General features: G+C 35.7%; 1 protein-coding gene across 2 annotated transcripts in view; it reads left to right on the top strand.

Annotated features, from left to right (window-relative positions):
• Nucleotides 1–24,181, top strand: part of SNX2 (sorting nexin 2) — a 50,886-nt gene that overhangs the window by 3,888 nt on the left and 22,817 nt on the right. The window contains exons 2-7 of one of the 2 annotated variants that reach the window (XM_046666581.1): nt 15,871–15,985; nt 19,621–19,642; nt 20,349–20,512; nt 22,080–22,146; nt 22,500–22,543; nt 23,884–24,025. In XM_046666581.1, the coding sequence (XP_046522537.1) occupies nt 15,959–15,985; nt 19,621–19,642; nt 20,349–20,512; nt 22,080–22,146; nt 22,500–22,543; nt 23,884–24,025 (466 nt within the window). In that variant the 5' untranslated portion in view covers nt 15,871–15,958. The remainder of the gene's footprint in view (nt 1–15,870; nt 15,986–19,620; nt 19,643–20,348; nt 20,513–22,079; nt 22,147–22,499; nt 22,544–23,883; nt 24,026–24,181) is intronic. The other variant, XM_046666580.1, reaches the window with a different exon arrangement.

The following is a 24,181-nucleotide window of genomic DNA, read 5'->3' as shown; positions in this document are numbered from 1 at the left end:
TTATTTTGTTGCTTATGCTTTCAGTGTTATGTATAAGAATCCCCTGCCAAATCCAAGGTCATGAAGATTTACACCTATGTTTTCTTCTGAGAGTTTTATAGTTTTGGCTCTTACATTTAGGTCTTTGTTCCATTTTGAGTTAATCTTTCTATATGATATGACGTAAGAGTCCAACTTCATTATTTTGCGTGTGACAATTCAGTTGTTCTAGCACCATTTGTTGAAGAGGCTATTCTTTCCTACTAGATGGTTTTGGCACCCTTGTCGAAAATCACTTGACTATAAATGGTTATACCTGGTTCTCGTACTAATTTCAAATCTAAGGGTTGGCTGAAGTTAAGATGAGGACAGTTTCCCCAACATTGTCACGTAATAGAGTTTATAGAACATTTCAAATAAATTTCCAGGTGGGAGGCTTAAAGGTCTTAGAATTCCTTTCCCACCATGTAACCCCATGCTGTAAATGCTCAGAAGGTACCATAGGTTGACTTCAGTAAGTACTTGAGTATTTACTCTGCCATACTGTTTAGGTGATAATGGAAGTGCGGATATCAGCAAGAAACTGCAAGTCTTTGAGGACAGAAAATCTTCAGTAGATAAGAAAGAGGCATACAGAAAACTCTGATACAGACAGACTGTGATTATATGATCTGAAAACACACCAGTTTTCACTGAAACTCCCGTTGAAATGGGAAGGGGGGGATTCTAATCCTGTCAATGTTCTTGACACAGTAGATGAATAGTAAATGTCTCTGTTGGCTGAGAAAAGCTCATTGAGGAGATAATATTTAGGGAAGTCCTTGAACGGTGGAATGAAATTTCAAAGTAGGAGAATGGCAAGGGTCACTTAAGGTTCAGTCCATATTCTAGGGAACCATAAATAATTCTGAGTGGCTGAATATAGGATGTTATAGGTTTGCTATATAGTGAGATTGTGAAAGACTTTGAAATTTGTTGTGCAAGATTTGCATGGCAGTAACTTGATCACCTAGGAAGATGAATGTGCTAGCAGTCTAAGGGATAAATTTGAGTGGGAGGTATCATTAATAGGTTGATGAGTTGGAGGCTATTTTAAGTCTGAGGTTGAAGGCCTCGAAAAGGAACCTACAGGGGCAAGCCCCATGGCCGAGTGGTTAAGTTCGCGCGCTCCACTGCTGGCGGCCCAGTGTTTTGTTGGTTCGAATCCTGGGTACGGACATGGCACTGCTCATCAAACCACACTGAGGCAGCATCCCACATACCACATCTAGAAGGACCCACAACGAAGAATATACAACTATGTACTGGGGGGCTTTGGGGAGAAAAAGGAAAAGAATAAAATCTTAAAAAAAAAAAAAAGGAACCTACAAATAATAAAGGAGAAAAGGAAATTGTTGTAGTAGCTGGTTAAAAAGTAGACATCCTAAGACTTAAAATGCCTCCCTATCTTCAGGTGATTCTTAGGAGAAGGAATTATAAGTTTATTTCACTTGGGCGTACATTACACCAATGAAGATAACATCAGGCAGCTAGAAATGCTGGATGGGCTAGAGATGTAAATTTGGGAATCTGTCATAAATTTATTGAATGATAATGCTAAACCAGACTCTGGAAATCTAGTTCCTGCCCTCATAGAGTGTATGAACCAAAAGGGGTCAATGTAGTAAATAGCTGTATGAACAAATACCTGCAATATCAGGTGATACATGTCTAATTGAGATGTGCACATGGTACAGAAATAGTATAGAATACTGAAGTGACTTGATTGCATAGAGGTGGTCTGTGAAACCCTGAAAGTTGGTGACATTATCAAGAGAAAGTAGAGTAAGACAAGAGACTTGGTAAAGAGGAGCTAAAGTTTAGTATCTGTTGTCCCAACACAACAGATTGTAACAGTATATAACTTGTTTTCTTAATTCTGTTTTCTAGTCTTTAGGTAGGCCTGCGACTTTATTTGTTTATTTTTACCTCAATTACCTCTTTATTTATTTTTCCCTTTTTTTTGCTTTTTTCTCTTTTTTTTGAGGAAGATTAGTCCTGAGCTAACATTCACCACCAATCGTCCTCTTTTTGCTGAGGAAGATTGGCCCTGAGCTAGCATCCGTGCCCATCTTGCTCTGTTTTATAAGTGGGACGCCTGGCACAGCATGGCTTGTTGAGAAGTGTGTAGGTCCATGCCCGGGATCCAAACTGACAAACCCTGGGCCACCGAAGCCGAACATGAGAATTTAACTGCTGTGCCACCGGGCTGGCCCCCTCCAACTTTAAATGTATTAATTTTTTACAAAATTTTATTATGAATTACCTATGTTTCCGAGAAAAAACATTTGTGACCAGGTATTTAAAGGTAACAGTATGAAAAGTTACTAGAGAGAGATTTATGAAGAGGTATAACTCTAGTTGACCACTTTCCCTTGAAACCATTAAATTTAAGGATTTTAGAATGAATTATTTTTAGTGACTGTAAAAAGTGTTATTTTATGAAGTTGCTTGAGGCAGAAATGCTCAATTTTGGGGGCAGACTTTATCTTTTTTTTTTTTTTTTTGAGGAAGATTAGCCCTGAGCTAACATCTGCTGCCAGTCCTCCTCTTTTTGCTGAGGAAGACTGGCCCTGAGCTAACATCCCTGCCCATCTTCCTCTGCTTTATATGTGGGACACCTGCCACAGCATGGCTTGCCAAGCGGTGCCATGTCTGCACCCAGGATCCGAACCGCGAACCCCAGGCTGCTGAAGCAGAATGTATGAACTTAACCGCTGTGCCACCAGGCCGGCCCATCATAGACTTTGTCTTAAAAAGAATAAAATTTGCTGGGGCTGGCCCTGTGGCTGAGTGGTTAAGTTTGTGCACTCTGCTTCAGCAGCCCAGGGTTTCACTGGTTTTGAATCCTGGGCACGGACATGGCATCACCCGTCAGGCCATGTTGAGATGGCGTCCCACATGCCACAACTAGAAGGACCCACAACTAAAATATACAACTATATACTGGGGGGATATGGGGAGAAAAAGCAGGGGAAAAAAGAAGGTTAGCAATGGTTGTTAGCTCAGGTGCCAGTCTTAAAAAAAAAAAAGAATAAGATTTGTCTTTAATGTTAATTTTACAAATGCCCACTTTCCTATGAAATTGAGCTCTTTTTTTTTTTCCTGTGATGATAGTTTATAGTTGAAGTAAAATTTACCTCAGTTGAGTAATGTTCGCTACCATCTCAGTCAAGATATAGAACACTTCCATCATCCAAAAAAATTCTCTCAGGGCCAGTCTGGTGGCATAGTGGTTAAGTTCGCGCTCTCTGCTTACGTGGCGTGCAGTTCATGGGTTTGGATCCTGGGCACAGACCTACACATCGCTCATCAAGTCAAGCTGTGGCAGCATCCCACATACAAAATAGAAGAAGACTGGCACAAATCTTAGCTCAGGGTCAATCTTCCTTACAAAAAAAAAATAATAATCCTCTCATGTAGTTAACCCCTCCCACTCCCAGCCTCTGGCAACCACGATCTGTTTTTCTGCCTATAGTTTTGTCTTTTACAGAATGTCATATCAATGGAATCATACAGTATGAAACTATTTTAATCTGACTTTAAAAGCATAAAGCATTTGAAATTCATTGATGTCGTTCCATGTATCAATAGTGTATTCCCTTCTATTGCTGAATTTAGTGTTCCTTTGTATGTATGTGTCACAGTTTGTTGTTGAAGGACATTCTGTTTCCAGTTTTTGGCATTAATGAGTAAAGCCGATATAAACATTTATGTACAGGTTTTTGTATGAACAAAGTTTTCATTTCTTTTGGGTAAATACTTAGAAAGAAGATTGCTGGGTTGTATGGTAAATATACGTTTAACTTTGTAAGAAACTGCCAAAATTTCTGCCAGAAAGGTTCAAGGGAGATAAGGCACAGGGAGGTGAAGTCATTTGCTTTTAGTCCCAGAAGTTAATGGCCGTAGTAATAATGTAACTTGAGACCATATCCATTTGGACAGTATTCTCCAAGTCTGAGAATCTATAATCTATGGTTTCATTAAAACAAAACCATGATGCATTAAGACGAAAGCATGTCATTGTATTTCCTAGCATCATAAAAGTCATTTTAATATCAAAATTTTACTCCTATTCAGAGAATCACACTTTATATGTAATATTGAGTGTTTGAATCCTGAAAGCTGGCCCCAGGGAACCTTGGATGCTGCTGGATTTGTCTGTTTTAGTTTCTAGTCAAGTTTCCATTCATTTCATCTCTGAAATCTAATAAAATTATAAAAGATTCTATGAAAGAGAGAGAAAGAAGGAAAAAAAGAAAGAAAACTGCCAAACTGTTTCCCAAAGCAGCTGTATCATTTTGCATTCCCATCAGCAATGAATGAGAATTCCAGTTGTTTCATGTCCTTGTCAACACTTGTTAGTGTCACTTTTTATTTTAGGCAGTGACGATCTTGGGACTGGCTTATACTGGTTTGAAAGAACTGATTATTAAATTTTCAGGAATTTTGTAAGGTGGTTAGTAAACACAGCCATTGTTAGAAATTAGACTATATAGACTTATAATTAAATAAATTATGTTAAAAACAAAGGTAATAAACATTTAAAACTCATAACTTCCTATATCTTTACTGTTTTCTATGCTGTTTAGGTTATATATGTCTAATCTATCTGTATAGTGGAAAGTACATGTCTTCCCAACTCTATATTCTAGTGAGGGGTAATCAGCCAAGTAGAATCTTGGATCATTGATTTGAGACCTTTTTTTGAGTGTTAGTATTTAGCTATTATATATTTCTCTGTAAGCACTGCTTTAGCTGCATCTCACAAATTTTGATACTGTATTTTTTGTGGGGGGGAAGATTAGACCTGAGCTAACATCTATGCCAATCCTCCTCTTTTTGCTGAGGAAGACTGGCCCTCAGCTAACTTCCATGCCCATCTTCCTCTATTTTATATGTGGGACTCCTGCCACAGCATGGCTTGATAAGCAGCACATAGGTCTGCACCAGGACCTGAAGCGGGGAACCCTGGGCCGCTGAAGCAGAACATGACAACTTAACCACTGCACCACCGGGCTGGCCCCTGATATTGTATTTTTGTTTTCATTCAATTTAAACTATTTTCTAGTTTCCCTTGTGACTTCCTGTTTGACCTGCGGGTTATTTAGATGTGTGTTAATTTCCAAAATTTGGGGATTTTCTAGATAGCTTTCTGGTACTGATTTCTAGTTTAATTTTATTATGGTCAGAGAATGCTTTATGATTTCAGGGTTTTTTTTATTTGTTAAGTTTTGTCTGATGGTCCGGAATATTGTGTATTGTGATGAGTGTTCTGTGTGTACTTGAAAAGAGTGTATATTGGTTTGTTGTTATTGTTGTAATGTTCCATAAATGTTAAGTCACTTGATGATATTTTCCAGGTGTTCTCTGTTTTTCCTTATTATCTATCTATTCTGTCAATTACTGAGGGAAGAGTGTTGATGTCTGCAAGTGTAATTGTAGATTTTTAACTTTTTATTTCTCTTTTTGGTTTGGTGTTTCATGTATTGTAAAGCTCTGTTGTTGGACACATAGACATTTAATATTGTTATAATAGCTTGGTAAATTGATCCTTTTATCATTTGATATCCCTCTTTATTGCTGATAATGCTCCTTATTCTGAAGTTTACTTTGTCTGATGTTAATCTAGCACTCTGGCTCTTTTTTGGTTGTTTGCATAACATTTTTTCCACTCTCTTACTTTGAACTTATCTATGTCTTTAAAGTAGGCTTTTTGTAGGCAGCATATTATTGTGTGGTGTTGTTTTTTTTTTTTTTTTAAAGATTTTATTTTTTCCTTTTTCTCCCCAAAGCCCCCCGGTACATAGTTGTGTATTCTTCGTTGTGGGTCCTTCTAGTTGTGGCATGTGGGACGCTGCCTCAGCGTGGTCTGATGAGCAGTGCCATGTCCGCACCCAGGATTCGAACTAACGAAACACTGGGCCGCCTGCTGCGGAGCGCGCGAACTTAACCACTCGGCCACGGGGCCAGCCCCATGTGTGTTGTTATTTTTATATCCTATTTGGCTGCCTCTGTCTTCTAATTGGTGTGTTCAGACTATTTACATTTAATGTAATTATTGGTGTGGTTGGATTAGAGCTACCATTTTATTTATTTACTGTTTTTCTCATCTGTTTTTCCCTCTGTTTTCCCTTTTTCCTCTTCTTTGGTGTTATTTTAATGTTTGTTAGTATTTCTTTTTAATTTATCTACTGGATTTTTTGCTTTATCTCCCCTTCTCTCTCTATAAATATATACGTATTTTTTTAAGTGATTGCTCTGGGGATTATAGCATATATACCTAACTATTTACAGTCCAATTAGTGTTAAAATTGTACTTCTACAAGTAAAATGCAGAGCCTTACAACCATAGAGGTCCATTTACCTCCTTTCCCTTATCTTATAGTTTTCACATGTATTACATCTCCATATATTGAAAACCTTATCAGGCATTGTTATAATTTTGCTTTCGTAGTTATTAACATTTTAAATAACTTAGAAGAAAAATGATCTATTGTATTTCCCAGTTAGTTACCGTTTCTGTGGCTCTTTATTCCTGAAGGTCGACGTTTTTGTTACTTTCTCATGTATCTTCAAGCTAAAGAACTTCTTTCAGCACTTATTTTTTAGAGCTGGCCCAGTGATGGCAGATTCCTAAGATTCCTATAGTTTTCTTCATCTGAAGATATCTTTATTTCAGCTTTGTTCCAGAAGAGTATTTTTACTGGATATAGAATTCTGTGTTGACAATTCTTTTCTTTCAGAACTTTAAAGATTTTGTGCCACTGTCCTCTGGTCTCTGATTTCTGATGAGAAATATGCAGTCCTTCCATGTTTCCCTAAATGTAGTTTTTAAATTTTTCTTTAGCTGCTTCAAGTTTTTTATTTTTTAATATTTGATTTTCAGCCATCTTTTATGATGTAGTGGGTCTGGTTTTCTCTATAGTTGTCGTGTTTTGGAGTTTGCTTGTTCCTAAATCTAAATTTGTGTCTTTTGCCGAATTTGAGAAGTTTTTAGCCATCATTTCTTGAAGTATTTTTCTGCACTGCTCTCTTTCTCAGACTCCAATGACATGAATGTTAGACTTTTTTATGTTGTCTCACAGGTCCCTGAGGTTCTTTTCATTTTATTTTTCAAATTTTTTTCTTTTCTGTTGTTCAGATTGGATATTTTTTTTTTAAAGATTTTATTTTTTTCTTTTTCTCCCCAAAGCCCCCCATACATAGTTGTGTATTCTTTGTTGTGGGTCCTTCTAGTTGTGGCATGTGGGACGCTGCCTCAGCGTGGCTTGATGAGCAGTGCCATGTCCGCGCCCAGGATTTGAACCAACGAAACACTGGGCCGCCTGCAGTGGAGCGCGCGAACTTAACCACTCAGCCACGGGGCCAGCCCCCAGATTGGATATTTTTAATGACTTATCTTCAAGTTCACTGACCTTTTCTTTCAAGAGCTGTAAAGGGTCTGAAATTTTACCCTTGTTGTTCGCTAAGAAATTAACTTGTTTTTTGGTTATTGGAAGAAGACATGATAAAGGACTTTATGACTCAAAGCACATAGCAAGTAGGATGAGTATCATGTTTGTGTCTATTTCCCTTGCCCCTCTCTGGCAAGGGTGGTGAGATAGAGGGGTCCAGGCTGATGTTGCACCCACCTTTGGTTTGTGTCACTGCTGAGGAACCTGAGCTAAAGGAACCCAAATCATTTATAATAGGCAGTAAGTCTACTTATTCTTTGCTACAGAGAAAACCATATCTTTATTATACTGGACAGTAAACAGACCTGGTCTTTACTTGGGAAAGAGAGACTTACCTCTTTCTTCCAAGGCTGTTTCCCAGAAATATAGGCTTCTCTCAGAGTTTTAGCAGCCTGCACTGTCACACACTCTTGGGCAGCTTGGACAACTCTTGCAGAAAAGCAGTTAAAGAAGGGAGAGAAAATACTAATGAGAATTTCTGTCTTCTGCTCTTCAGACAACTAGATCCTCTTTTCCTGGTTCAACTGGCCAAAGAAGTAGATTTTCTCTTGGGGTTTTAGGTGCTGGTGCTTTCATTACAGCTGCTGTCATACAGCTAAGCAAGTATATCTGGCCTCGGGACAGGGCCAGGAGAGAAAAGAGGGGAGGGGGAAGAAGAGGAAAAGGAATTTTCCGCTTATATTCTCTAGGTTGCAGGGGCGCTGGTGTTACAGCCACAAAGGCAGTTTTTATTGGAGTCATTGCTGCACACACTCCTTGGGTAGTTCTGCCATTGGTGCCATTCTCAAGAAAAGCTGAGAGCGAAAAGAAGAAAAAAAGTGTAAAATTCACCCCCCATAAGGGTCTCTTTTTCACATTTTGGCTCCCTCCCATATTTGCCTGCTATTACTTTTAGATCATTGTTTTTTGTATTCTATCCAGCTTTTAGTGTTAACAAGTAGGAGAGAGAGGCTATAGTGGGCTTCTTTAATCTTGTTTGAAATCTGAAGAGATACTAGTGACAACCTTGGAATTTTTTATAAAAATAATCTCCAGCACACTACTAGGTGATGATGTAAGGGAAGAAAAGAATACACATTTATTAAAAATACTGATGTCTCCTCAAATGCATATCTTGGACAACTGTACTTCTGATCACTCAGAACCTGTGCTCCAGGCAAAGAAGCCATCAGTGTTCCCTTCCACCATCATTTCTTCGTTCAACTGCCTCTCTCTCCATACTCCTTTCCTTCCAGTGGGGAAGAGCTTGCACTCAGTAGGAAACTGAAGGCGGCATGGAAAGTTGGGCACAGAGATAAATGAGTCCTGATAGCCTTTAGTGAGTTACTGCCCCATGGCCACTCCCTGAGCAGTGGGGCAGGACATTCTTAAGTGCTGATGAATGGACACCCAAAGGAAGTTCATGCCTCATAGCCTCCCCACAGTGGGGTGACTGCTGCTGCCACAGCCACTACTGGAGTTGCCCACTGTCCACACCATTTCCATCCTGCCCTTCACTCTTGGACTCTGAACTATGAGACACAAGGGTCCTTTTTGTTACATAAACATGTTAGTTTTTCTTTCTCTGATTCTGGTGTCAGAGAACTATGAATACCCAAGATATTAGCATAATATGGACATTCAATTATAATAAGAATACATTATAGATTGTCAATAGTCTATCACTATATAATGTATTACAATTTTTACTTTTAACAGTCATACGTATTTTAAAGAATTTAAAAGGGAAAAGTAGTCTCTTAGTTATTCAGATATTTACTATTTCTGTTGCTTTTCCTTCATCCAGTGTTCCCTCTTATATCCTTTTTCTTCAGCATAAAGAATGTCCTGTAGCATTTTTTTAGAGTAGGTCTATTGATGAATTCTGTTATTTGTACGTCATCTGAAAACTCTTTTATTTCACCTTCATTCCTGAAGGATATTTTTGCTTTTTATAGGTTTCCGGGTTGTTAGTTCTTTCTTTCAGCACTTTGAAAGTGTTCTTCCACTGTTTTCTAGCCTTTGTGATTTCTGATGAGAAATCTGGAGTCGTTTGAATTGGTGTCCTGTGTAAAAATATGTTTTTTCTTTAGCTACTTTCACTATTTTATATATCTTATTTTCAGCAGTTTGGTGATGATGATGGCTGTAGGTGTATTTTTCTTTGGTTTTATCCTCATTGGGGTTTGCTGAGCTTCTTGAATCTATATATTTATGTCCTTCACCAAAATCAGAAATTTTCAGCCATTATTTCCATAAATATTTCTGCAACAATCTTTTCTCTCTCCTTCTGAGACTCCAGTGACATGAACTTAGACTTTTAGATATTGTCCCACAGGTCCCTGAGGCTTTGTTCTTTTCTTTTCAACTCTTTTCATTGTTATTCAGATTAGATACTTTCTATGGATTTATTTTCATCTTCACTGACACTTTTATTTGTCATCTTCATTCTGTTATTGAACCCATTCTGTGAACTATTTATTTCAGATAATTTTTTTCTCATTCTTGGTTATTTTTTTGTAGCTTCTGTTTCTTTGCTGAGAACTTCTTTTTATTCATTTCAAATGTATTTGCCTTTACCTCATGAAGCACAGTTAGAAAAGTTTTTAAAAGATTTTTTGATTAATACTTGCAACATCTGGGTTATCTTGGGGTTGGCATCTGTTGATTCTCTTTTCCCTTGAGATTTGGTTACAAATTCATTTATGTAAGCATTAAATTATAGCACGAATTGAGATTTACTATTTTTGAAATTGTATTTCATTTTTTTAAATTTTGCTGTTTTGTTTCTCTCAAGATTAATTCATTTCTTTTTCCCTCAAAGTTAATATCAAGCGGGGATGAGAAATGCAAAAGGAAATCAAAGTAACTCTTGATTAAAGGTAACTCTGGATTTAGAAATTTTAAAGTAATAAAGTGGATAGATAAGAAAATATTAGCAATTATCTGACGCACTTCTCATTATATAGGCAAAAAAATTGGTACCCAAGGAAATTCATTATGTTATCATAGACAAGTTAGTGTGCAGACAGAACTAGACTCAGGAGCTCCTGATCCCCAGGGAATTGTGAAATTTTAAATGTAGAGACTTTTGTTGAAAATGAAGTTGTGTATACAAGTTATATAGGACTTTAGTACCTGTATCTTACTCAGTGCAAGTATATCTTAGCTTCTAGGAGGGCAAAGAGAAGGAGCAGAAGACAACATTCATTCATTCATTCATTCATTCCATCATTCATTTTATTTGTTTATTTTAAGGAAGATTAGCCCTGAGCTAACGTCTGCTGCCAATCCTCCTCTTTTTGCTGAGGAAGACTGGCCCTGAGCTAATATCCATGCCCATCTTCCTCTACTTTATATGTGGGATGCCTGTCACAGGATGACCTGACAAGTGGTGTGTTGGTCCGCACCTGGAATCCAAACTGGCGAAACATGGGCTGCCAAAGTGAAACGTGCAAAATTAACCACTGTGCCCCTGGGCCAGCCCCAAACAACATTTATTTTTAATGAATATTGTCAGAAAACTGGATCATGTGTGTAGGTACCTAATTTTCTCATATAGTGTCAGTAAATGCCTCTCTTCTACATTTTTTTAAAATAGGCTTTATTTTTTAAAACAGTTTTAAGTTCACAGCAAAATTGAGTGGAAGGTATAGAGCTTTCCCTTGTATTGCCTCTACACATGCATTATCCCTCGTTATCAACATCTTCTACCAGAGTGATACATTTGTTCCAATTGATGAAACTATATTGACACGTCGTTATCACCCAAAGTCCACAGTTTACATTAGGGTTCACTCTTGGTGTTGTATGTTTTATGGGTTTGGACAAATGTATAAAGACATTTATCCACCATTATAGTATCATACAGAGTAATTTCACTCTCCTAAAAATCCTCTGTGCTTTGCCAGTTCATCCCTCCTTCCCTGTTAATGCACTGATCTTTTACTGTCTTCATAGTTTTGCCTTTTCTAGAGTGTCATACAGTTGGAATCATACAACATCTAGCCTTTTCATACTGACTTCTTTCACTTAGTAATTTATGCATTTACGTTTTCTCTTATGTCTTTTCACGGCAAGATAGCTCATTTCCTTTTAGTACTGAATATTCTGTTGTCAGGATATACCACAGTTTATTTACCCATTCACCTACTGAAGGATATCTTGGTTGTTTCCAAGTTTTGGTAATTATAAATAAAGCTGCTATAAACACTGTGTGCAGGTTTTTGTGTGAACATAAGTTTTCAACTCCTCTGGGTAAATACTAAAGTGCACAATTGCTAGACCATATGTAAGGGTATGTTTAGTTTTATTAGGAACTGCCAAATTGTCTTCCAAAGTGGCTATGCCATTTTGCATTCCCACCAGCAATGAATGAGAGTTCCTGTTGCTACATATCCCTGCCAGCATTTCATGTTGTCAGTTTCCAGATTTTGATCATTCCAGTAGTTGTATAGAGTGTACCATGATGAGGTATAGTATATCTTGTTGTTGTTTTCATTTGCATTTCCCTGATGATGTGTGATGTGGGGCCTCTTTTCATAGGCTCATGTGCCATGTGTATATCTTTGGTGAGGTGTCTGTTAATGCCCTTGGTTCGCTTTTTATTTGGCTTGTTCATTTTCTTAGTGTTGAGTTTCAAGAGTTCTTTGTATATTTTGGATAACAGTCTTTTATCAGATCTGTCTTTTGCGAATATTTTCTCGCAGTCTGTGGCTTGTTTTTCTGTTCTCCTCACAGCTCTTTTTCAGAGCAGAAGTTTTTATATTTTAATGAAGTCTATCTTATCAATTCTTTCTTTCATGGATTGTGCCTTTGTTTTCTAAAATGTCAATACCAAACCCAAGGTCATCTAGATTTTCTCATATGTTATCTTCTAGGAATTTTATACTTTTGTGCTTTACATTTAGGACTGTGATCCATTTTGAGTTGATTTTTGTGAAGGATGTAAGGTCTGTGTCTAGATTCATATTTTTACTTGTGGATATTCAGTTATTCCAGCACTATTTGTTGAAGAGACTTTTTTTTTCTCCATTGTGTTGCCTTTGCTCCTTTGTCAAAGATCAATTGGCTATATTTGTGTGGGACTATTTTGAAACTCTCTGTTCTGTTCCATTGATCTATTTATTCTTTCACCAGTACCACAATGTGTTGATTACGTTAGCTTTATAGTAAATCTTAAAGTCAGGTAGCTTCAGTCCTCCAACTTTTTTCTTCTCCTTCAATATTGTGTTGGCTGTTCTGAGTCTTGCGTGTCTCCATATCGACTTTAGGATCTTTTTATTGATATCCACAAAATAACTTGCTAGGATTTTGATTGGGATTGCATTCAATCTGTAGATCAAATTAGGTAGAACTGACATCTTGACAATATTGAGTCTTCCTATTCATGAACATGGAATATGCTCTTCTTTGATTTCATTCATCGGAGTTTTGTAGTTTTCCTCATATAGATCTTGTATATATTTTATTAGATTTATACCTAAGTATTTAATTTTGGGGTGCTCCTAATGTGAATGGTTGTGTTTTTAATTTCAAATTCTATTTGTTCATTAATGGTGTATAGGAAGTTAAGTAACTTTTGTATGTTAAACTTGTGTCCTACAACTTTGTCATAATTGCTTTTTAGTTCCAGGAGGTTTTTTTGTTGATTCTTTTGGATTTCCTAGTTAGGCAGTCTTGTTGTCTGTGAATGAAGAGTTTTATTTCTTCCCAATCTGCATACCCTTTATTTCCTTTTCTTGTCTTATTGCATTAGTTAGGACTTCCAGTATGATGTTGAAAAGTAGTGGTGAAAGGGGGCATTCTTGCCTTGTTCCTGATCTTAGTGGGAAAGCTTCAAGTTTTTCATCATTAAGTATATGTTAGCTTTAGGTTTCTTGTAGATAATTTTTTTCCAGTTGAGGAAGTTCCCCTGTATTCCTAGTTTACTGAGAGTTTTTATCATGAATGGGTATTGGAGCCATTCTGCTACATTTTTATGTAGATGTTCTTTATTTCAAATTTTTCAGTATTATTGACAACCTGATTGACAAATTTGTGGCCAGTTCTTAGCATATGCGTAATCATTTTCTTAGAATTCAGTCAACAGGTAATCATTGAGTGCTGCCAGGAACTGAGTAAAAGGTAGTAAACAAGATACTGTGCTTTCCTTATTGAGTTTGTAGTCTACAAAAGGATAATAATTATAATATAGTGTGGCAGGAAGAATTATGATAGAAGTAGATATTCTGTGGAAACGTATAGGCCAGTCATCTAACCAGATTCAGCTGGAGGTGAGGTGAGGTTGTTAGGAATGTGTTGCAAAAGAAGTAACATATAAGATTATTTATTTTTAAATTTCTTGAAGTGAAATTGCTAAGGTAATGGAGGCCTACTTTTGTGAGTTTGGGTCTGTAAGAATGAGCTCCTGAGAGAAAAGAAAGTCTCTCTTTTAAATTTTTCCATAAGGAATTGAAACTATTTTTGAAAGATTTAAAGAAATGCCCTACGCCATAGAGGTTAGTATACTTAAAAAGCTGATGAGAAAATCTTATGAATTAGGAGTGGCCTCAAAAGGTAATTTGTCCTACAAAAAGTTTAGTAATCATAAAAGAAAAAATTGATAATTTATCTTTACTAAAATTAAGAACTTCTATTTATCAAAATCTACCATTAAGAAAGTAGAAATGCTGGGCCGGCTCTGTGGCCAAGTGGTTAAGTTCGCACACTCTGCTGCGGCAGCCCAGGGTTCGGATCCTGGGCATGGACATGGCACCACTCGTCAGGCCACATTGAGGCGGCGTCCCACATCCCACAACTAGAAGGACCTGCAACTAAGATATACAACTATGTACCGGGGGGTTTTGGGAAATAAAGCAGGAAAAAAAAAAAAGTAAGTAGAAAGGCAAGCCACAGACTGGGAGAAAATACTTGCAGTATGTGTCTGACCAAGAACTTGTATCTAGAATATATAAAGAACTCCTACAAATTAACAGAAACAGTATAAAATGGGCAAAATACTTGAAGAGATCCTTCACAAAAGAAGACAACCAAATGCCTATTAAACATGAAAAATTGCTCAGCATCATTATTCATCAGGGAAATGCAAATTCAAGCCACAATAAGGTAGACTGTCTACCTGCCATAATAGCTAAAATGATGAAGATGGAATATATCAAAGTGTTGACAAGAATGTAGAGTAACTGAAATTTTCATATATTACTGGTGGGGGTGTAAATTATACAATCACTTTAGAAGATTATTGAGTGATATCTTCTAAAGCAGAACATTGACCTACCCTGTGATCCAGCTGTTCCACTCCTGTGTACATACCAAACACAAATTTGTTCACACGTTTGCTAAAAGATAATATGTATACTAGAAGTTGATAGTGGTAAAAAAACCCCAAAAAACTGATAACCACCCAAATGCCCATCAACAGTAGAATAGATCAGTTGTGGTATATTCACACAGTAGAATATTTTACAGGAAAGAGAATGAGTGATCTCTATTACTATACACAACAGTATAGAAGAATCACACATATGTTACATTAAGAACAAAAACCAAACACAAAAGAATATTTTCTGTATGATTCCAGTTTTATGAAGAGCAAAAATAAGAAAAATTAATCCATGCTGGTAGAAGCCTGGGTGGGGAGAGGGTAGAGAATGGGAGGAAGCATGAGTGGAGCTTCTGGAGTTGATGATAATGTTCTCTCTCTTGATCTGGATGCTTATTACACAGGTATGTTGGGTTTGTGAAAATACCTAGCTGTGCACTTTTGATATATACAATTTTCTTTTTATGTTACTTTTTTTAAAAAAAGAGTATTGATCTTTACTGTCATAAGAAAAGTATATAATAAAGCTAAAAGCTTTACAATCTAGATTTGTTGGTTATTATACTTTAAGAAGGACAAAAATTGTTCCTTAGCTTAATAGATATGTAAATGTTTGGGGGGATGACATAGTTTTAGTTTGAAACTATAGAAATTTTAGAATTTTTGTAGTCTTAATTGAATTAAACCTTCCTTTTATAGTAAAGCAGTACTTTGAACTTCTTATACATACAACATGTTTTCAAGAGCTGATTTTTGACTATTATATAGTAGTCAACATTATTATATGTGACTACGTAGAGCATTAAATTTTGTTTTTGTTAATTATAACTCAACATGACAAATTAGTATCTCTAAAGGGGCGACTAGAAAAGATTTTCTTTTTTAAATCTTAAATGACTTTTTGTGAAGAGGGGAGAAGATAAGTAAAAGTGTGTTTTTGGTTCATTTTTCTTCTCAGAGGAAGAACTATAAAAAGCTGTTCTTGTTCTTTCTTCTCTTCTTATCAAGAGAATGTTCTATTTCTGTGTGGATAGAGACAAAATTATAACAGATAAACCTACCAATCCCTTGTCTGTTACTGTTTTTTAACAGTCAAGTCCCTCATCTCCAGAGCCAGCTGGTCTTGCAGAAGATATTAGTACAAACTCCAATGGTCCAAAACCTGCAGAAGTTGTGCTAGATGATGACAGAGAAGATCTTTTTGCAGGTAATTCTAAATATCTTAATTTTTTTAATAATGGCCAATTGTAGTACATATATATCTTGATAGAACATAGTCTCTAAAGCAAAGCTGAAATTTTGCTGAAGTATCAGGGGTAGCTCTTCTTGTTAACAACTAAGAAGGATAGGAAATTTTCAATTAGATCACCTTGTGAAAAATACAGACTGTTAAAAGAAGCCAAAATGTGATCCTTTCTGGTTTTAAGAATTTGAAAATAAATCTCATAATTTGATTGTTTTGATCAGTATTTGGACTCAGAAAACTAATGATTGTAGCATTCATGCTTTGAGAAATAGCAGTAATTCTGTTCTTTATTACTTAGAAGTTGTCACAAAGCAAAATTAAACTCTAGATTTAAAAATCACTTAATTTATAGTCTATGTATTTGAAATGCTTGTTGTAATAAAATACTTCAGTATTTACCACCTGTTCCATTTTGATTCACTTTTGGGTGAGAAAATTGATGCTTGAGGAATTTATTTTTGATGTGGGGTCAGGATTTAGTCTAGTCCATTTCACCTTTAAAAAAAATGGACTCTCTTCAAAACAGTCTGGTGTAAGATTAAAATTAAGGTACAAATTAATGTTTAGTCATTAAAAGGTAAAAATCTTCCTTAGAGTTAATGAGACAAAAAATTAAAATAGTAAATCTTTGTGTGTTTAATAGCTTAATTTACCTGAACTGGCTTTTATTGAGTTAAAATTTAATGTGTCCTCAGCCTTTATAGTGGTTGAATATTTAAACCATTCTGTATTTTTGTACATATATGTTTGAAGATACAATCTTCCATCACAAAGGTCCATATAATTTCCTGCTTGATTAGTTCCATGAATAGTTTTCACTGTATATGAATTCGTATATTCATCATGTCAGAAAATTAAAAGTATGATAAATACCAATCATATTTCACCCTTTTTTTTGTAGTTACCCAACAACTTAGAGTAAAATCACAGTTAACCAAAATTATTATATTCTTTTTTATTTCCATTCATGTACTTTTTTCCAGGCAGGCCTTAAAAGTTTTTTTGTGGCATGTATGTTTTAATCTGAAAGATAGCACAAGTCCTTTCTCTGCTGCGTAGAAACTAATCTAAAATTGTGTGTATTTTCCTCTAATAGTATAGAGTTGTACATAGAAGTTTGGGATTATCCATTTTATATTAAAGAATCTTTCACCTTGAAGTCGCAGAATTCTATTTAAATGATTTTTCTGAAACTCTTAACAGCAGAAGTGTGTGTGTGTGTGTGTAAGGAAAGGTTTTTTTTTTAACAGTGTGCATAGCTGATCAAACAGTTTGCCAAATGAAGACTGTACCATGATATTTGCCCACTTAAAATATTTCATATTTTAGTCTACCTAGGAATCTATGCTAAATATTATGATTCAAATATGGTCAATGTCAGTGTTTTTTTCCTTAAGAGGAGTATGAGGGACTAAACAATAAACATAGTCATCTGTTTCCTTTATTATCTACAAACATAAACACATTTTCACTTTATCTATCTTAAACTCAACTGCATTTCATAATGACATAATTAGGTGTTCTAAGATCTAATCTGATACTTTTTATATGAATGAATTAATACCACGCTTGCATCTTATTTATAATGCCTTTAAGCAGATGTATCATTCCTCCTCCTAAGGAGGAGTATGGTCCTAGGAAACCATAATAGAGAGTAACATATGTTACCAGGATGGTGAAAACTATTGTTCAGTAATAGAACATTTACTTAATTTATTTCTTCTCTCAGAGGGAAGAATATAGATATTGCTCTAGTATCCAGCCATTTTTATTTTAAAACCATAAGGAGATTAGATTGTCTTGATGCATATGCTAATGTGTTTTGGGTAGCATTTCAAGTACTATTGTGTCAGAAAAAGTTTGTGTGACATGTATTACTATTGTTAGTTTACTTAGAGAGTGTTCACCAAATACTGTTGACTACAGAGCCCCTCTCCACCCTTTGTTACATCCTGTGCTAAGCTTCCCTGAACATACTGAGGAAACTGTCCTGCAGGAATGAGTGAGGGTGAGCAAATTACCAATACTGAAATTGTCCTAGACTTTTAGAACTTGTCTCTGCCAGGATACTTAGCTTATTTCACTTATGCTTTTCAGCAAATGATACCAATTGTAAATTTAACGAGTAGTCCTTTGTTTAAAAAATTCTATGTTGTCTGTCATATGAGTGAAATATTACTTACCTGACAGGGACATAATCAATTTGTACTTGTCCTCAAAGTATCTCCTCCAAGGAAAAGTTAATCTTTATACTTAGTACCTTGGGGCTTAGTACCTCTGGGTCTTCCAGAACCTTTAGGTCTGGTTTAAATTAAATTTTGTGAATTTGTAGTACATTAGTTTACTTTCACTAAAAGAAGTCATGAGAAGAATTTAAGGTAGACTATATATTAATATACTGAACCTAAATCTCTATCCATTTATTTTCATTTTCCCCCTCCATTTTAGCTACTTAGATCATATTTAGCTTTTCTTATTTTGAGGTCTCCTACTATTAATGGAGCAGCCTGCCAGAGTTTCTGCAAAGAACACAAAACCTGGTGTCAGTGAAGTTAAATATGATTGAAAAGTTAAAATGACTTTATGTGTACCAATATCTCAGTAAAATTACTGTCTTTCACAGTTTTTTGTCTATGGGTCTATTGCGAATAACAGTACCTTTTTCAGAGAATTTTGGCCTTCATTTTATCTTGTTTGCTGCTCATTGATTTCTTTATTTGTAGATTAAAGATCTCATACTCCCTAGCTTTCATACACTGCTTTCTTACTTTCTTATGTTGCTCATTGGTTTCATTTCTTTGAAGACTGAATAAATACTAGCAATCTTAACAGCCTGAAGTTGCATGTAAGCTTTTAGTTTGTTATATTAGGGTTGTCTATAGTCTATTCAACACCTAAACTGTATTTTTCTTCGTTTGATTACCATAGCTTGAAAGATTTGGGTTATTAATAATTTTACTTTTAATATAAACATATAAAGAGAGCTATGCCACGTAAGGATCTCATCAGCATGAGATAAACAGTAAGGGTAGCTTGATAAAATGTTAACCTGTTTATGTTTAAATGTTAACATATTTACCTTACTTTAGGTAAATATATTTTGTACTGCCATGCTTTTTGAGGTATTAAAATTAAAATGGTTCGCAGACTACCAATACTACCTTCCAAACCTCTAAGGGAATCTAAAGGAACCTCAGATTAGAAACCACTGGTCTGATCCTGCTTCCCTTACAGTCTTGCCTTCTTTTTCCTGGTATCAATTCTCTAAACTAGCAGAAGTGTGGTTTTTATTATGGCCACTGATTGTAACTTTCACTTTTCTGGCTTTGCTTACGCCATTATTTTATTTTCATGGAATTCTTCCCCTGTTTTTCTCTATCCATTTAAATCTTCTCAGATCAACGTTGTAAACTATTCCTGATTTTTCCCCAGCATAAAGTATTGTCTCCCATCTCAACTCAAATTGTAGTGTTTGTTCTGTAGTTCATAAAGCAATTAAATATCTTGTAACATTCTTTTTATTGTTCTCTTGGCTATTATTTGTCTTTTATTATTATTTAACATTCCACATGCTTATGTCTTGTTTTCCCAACTAGATTATAAACTCCCTGAGGGCAGGTATGATATTTTACCTTTCTTTCTGTTTCTCCATTGCATTTAGCACAATGTTACATAGCTTGTAGACATTCAGTTTATTGATTTGATTTGGTTTTAAATATATTTAATTTTAGATTTTTTAAGTGAATGAGCATTTTAAATTAAAACCTAAACACCTATTTGCTTTGTGTCATATTTGTGTATTCAGCTAATATCCGGTAATCTTTAGCAGTTAACTGCTTTAGATTACTAACTTGTGGATTTTCCATCACAAATTTTTAATCCCAATTAGGATGGTTCTGGGCAGCCTTCTGCCATAAAATTTCTGTTTGTATGTATAAAATAATCATAATGTTAGCCTGAATAAAAGATTTTGAAAGGTAAGTTACCACAAGTATAAGATATATTACAAACCCAAACACAAATGAATGTGGAATTATCCACATCATTGCTTTCCTACTAGCTGTATCCCTACCAGTAGAGTAGATAATTAAGCTGACTTACGGGAATTCTTCCTAAAATCAACAAAGTCACTGTTGGTTTTAAACTTTTAATAGACAACTAAGGAAGGATTCACAAAATTATTTGTAACAACTATTTTTAAATAACATTTTGATATTTATTTGTGGTTAATATAAAAATGCTTTTCATAATTCATTAACTGCTGTATAGACTGTTGGGGGTTTGTTACCCGTGTCCTTAACTAACTTGTTTAATTCGTATCTAGAAGCCACAGAAGAAGTTTCCCTGGACAGTCCGGAAAGGGAACCTATCCTCTCCTCCGAACCTTCGCCTGCAGTCACGCCTGTGACCCCTACTACACTCATTGCTCCCAGAATTGAATCGAAGAGTCTGTCTGCTCCTGTGATCTTTGATAGATCCAGGGAGGAGGTATGGAAAAATGTTTGTATTCTAAATTAATATGTAAATAATAAGTTTTTTGTTTCCCGACCAACATCACTCTCCTGTTAGTCATTCCTAACCAAAGCCCTTTAGACATTTTAATGGGAAACAATTTGGGTGATTTGGCTTCTGATTTTATTCTCACCACTTTTTAACCCAGTGACTTGGGCACATCACTTTCCTTCTTAAGTCAAGGAGTTTGTCATTTGTGATCTTATGATAGTAATATGCACCTCTCAGGATTCCTATGTTGGTCAAATAAGATAGTGTATGAAAGTACTTTGAAAACTTAATCACAGTAAAGTGACATTTTGAATAATTTTATTTGATAAAGGCATGCTGTAAATGTTAGTGGTTATGTGGACAGGATGGAGGATGGCTTATGAGTGGAGAGGAAGCATACAAGAGCCTTCTGAGGTGTAGTGATGATGTTTGTTTCTTGATGTAGGTTCTGGTTACAAAAAATGTATTCACTTCGTGAAAATTATCGACCTGTATACTTAGGATTTATGTAGTTTATATTACAGTTCAAATAAGGTTTACTTTTTTAAAATCTGTACAAGAGGGCAACCATGAAAAAAAAAGATTATGGTTAGAAAAACTCACTTTTGTTTTAGATAGTCTTAGACTATGTATTAATATTGCTGTAAAAAATTTCAAGATTTAACAATTTCTGTGCTTTCTTGAGAATAACAAAACTTTCCTGCAGAGCTGTTGTTAGGATTGGCTATTTATAATGGGATTAAAAAGTGCTTCTTGGGGCTGGTCCCGTGGCCGAGTGGTTAACTTCACACGCTCTGCTTCGGCAGTCCAGGGTTTCGCCTGTTCGGATCCTGGGCGCGGACATGGCACCACTTGTCAGGCCATGCTGAGGCGGCGTCCCACATAGCACAACCAGAGGCACTCACAAGTAGAATATACAACTATGTACTGGGGGGCTTTGGGAAGAAGAAGAAAAAAGAGAGAGAGAAGATTGGCAACAGTTGTTAGCTCAGGTGCCAATCTTTAAGGAAAAAAGTGCCTCTTTGTAGTCTCATGAGGTTATCATTTTTCCTTTCTACTGCTTTTTTCAGTGAGCTTATGTTGCTTTCATTGGCTTCAAGCAGAACATGTGTTTACTAGATAATTAGAGAAATCATGATGCTAAAGAGTAGAGATACAACTTTGAAAAATGCTAATATTAAAAATGAGAATTATTTTAATAATCTGAATCTGAAGAGTCAGGATATAGGACAACAACTAAAAATTACAGTATTTCTATAGAAGACTAAAACATTTTTTTCTCCGTCTGTGGACTTGTAAGAACGCAAGATTATTCTGTTGCTTCTCCAGATGATCCTTTTCCTGTTGTCTTTGTGAGCCTTTGTGTGGTTTTTTACATAGTCAGGAAATATGAAAGCTTTTATTGTTTTTCAGAAATAAAGTACTGAGTGGCTTTTTAAATTATTTGATGTGACAGTGACCCTAATAAAAGATAGATGGTAAAAATAATTATTAGTGTTATGACAATATTATAAATTGAAATCTTTAACACCAAAAAATTTATCTTTTCTAGATTGAAGAAGAAGCAAATGGAGATGTTTTTGATATAGAAATTGGTGTATCAGATCCAGAGAAAGTTGGTGAGTCAGTATTTATTCTTTTTCGTACTTCCTTCTTTTGATAATTAGCTTGGTCATTAACATGTTTTGTTTTTTTTTACTAAATGCATTGTTAGAATATTAAAATGGTACTTTTATTTTTAAGCTTGTGGGGTTTTTTTTGTTTCTTACTGTTTTTTTCCAGCTTTATTGAGGTATAATTGACAAATAAAATGTATGTATTTAGCATGTACAATACGATGATTTAAGGTATGTACACATTATGATATGATCACCACAATCAAGTTAATCAACATATCACTTCACAGTTACCTATCTGTGTGTGTGTGGTTAAGCTTATGATTTTTAATATTATTGTTTGACTTTTCTTTTAGGTGATGGCATGAATGCTTACATGGCATATAGAGTAACAACAAAGGTGAGCCGTTTGCTCTTTTAAGAAAGTATTGAGCCCTCACCATATGTAGTATGAGGATACAGTGATGATTAAGGTCTAAGTGATTTCTGTCTTTACAAAGGTTACCATCTAGTAAAGATTGCAAATAAGTAGTTACAGTGACTTATGTGTGATTTGGTGCATAGAGTATTCTGTGAGAATATGCAGGAGGGGACCTTATCAGATAGGAGAAGTGATCTGAGAGGGAGTGGGGGCAGTGGAGGAAGAAAGGACAAGAATGCTTGTTTCAGGCAAAGGGATTTGCTTGTTTATAAGCCAGAAGTCAAGAAAGCATTGTGTTTTCCAGGATCTGCAAAAAGAGGTGCCTAATTGAATTGTTTGGCAGTAAGCCTTCCTTTGTTATGAACAGCCACATTAAGGAGTTTGGGCTTCATCCTAAATATAATGGAGAACCATTGAAGAGGTTCGGGCAAGAGTGTGGCACAATTAGATTTTTATTTTAGAAAGATCTTTCTGACTCACTATGAATTGGGAGGGTTAAAGCAGAGGTCAGGATTTCCAGTTAAGAGGCCATTGCAAGTCTTAAAAAGGGTGTAGGCCTTCAAATATTAAAAGAGAGCACGTGCCTGCAGCAATCCTAGCTGTGAGAAGTGATACTTTAGGAATTGGTTCTGGGGGTGAGTAAAATAAATGGCTTCTTGAATTTTGTAGGAGGTAGAATCCATAGGATTTGTATGTAAGGAGTGATGGTGGAGGGATGCTTAAGTTACTGACTGGATGAACTTTGTGGTTGTTGGAGTGATCCCGGAGAAAGGGTGACACGAAGGGAGGAGCACAGTGTGGACAGGGGTGAGATCTGTTAGTTCATTGAACAGGTATTTATTAAACACTTATCGTGGGGTCAGACTCTTTTCTAAGCACTAGGGAGTAGTAGTAAACAGTACAGTTAAGTGCCCTTCTCTCATGGAACTTAAGTTCTAGCAGGGAAAGTAGGGTGAATTTGAGGTGGCAGTGAGATCTAAGTGGAAGCGTCCTTTGGGCATTTCGATATAACAGACTGAAGCTCTAGAGGAGATCTGGGCTAGAGGTAAGATTTAAGAATCATTAGCGTAAATATAAGTAGAGTCGATGAGATGAGTCAAGGATAGAATAAAGCAAAACATTTTTCTGTCTTCTTAAGTTTCTGTAAAAACATCTATGATTTAGGTTCTTTCAGTTGTCAGAAATCTGTATACCACATTTTCATTCTTTTGCAAAGTAGACCAGTATGAATGTATATGTGTGTTTACAATTGTGTATGACAGTAACTTCTAAATAATTGCTTAGTATTCAAATTTGAAATTTCTCTTCTTCACTTGTAGACTTCTCTTTCCATGTTCAGTAAGAGTGAATTTTCAGTTAAAAGAAGATTCAGTGACTTTCTCGGTTTGCATAGCAAGTTAGCAAGCAAGTATCTACATGTCGGTTATATTGTGCCACCAGCTCCAGAAAAAAGTATAGTAGGTGAGTATGAATTTAAAAAAATTAATTTTTGTTACTGTTACTAGTTCAGTTTTAACTGTGTAGATTTGTGGATTCCATGGTCATTCACTATCCTGACATGTCATAATGTCTAGAAATACTGAAGTTAAATATTCCATTTATGACCATCATTCATCA

The sequence above is a fragment of the Equus quagga genome, chromosome 7 (assembly GCF_021613505.1).
Source record: "Equus quagga isolate Etosha38 chromosome 7, UCLA_HA_Equagga_1.0, whole genome shotgun sequence".
In the NCBI taxonomy this organism is placed as follows: domain Eukaryota; kingdom Metazoa; phylum Chordata; class Mammalia; order Perissodactyla; family Equidae; genus Equus; species Equus quagga.
The sequence above is the reverse complement of the archived record's forward strand: the minus strand, read 5'-3'. Positions and strand labels throughout refer to the sequence as shown.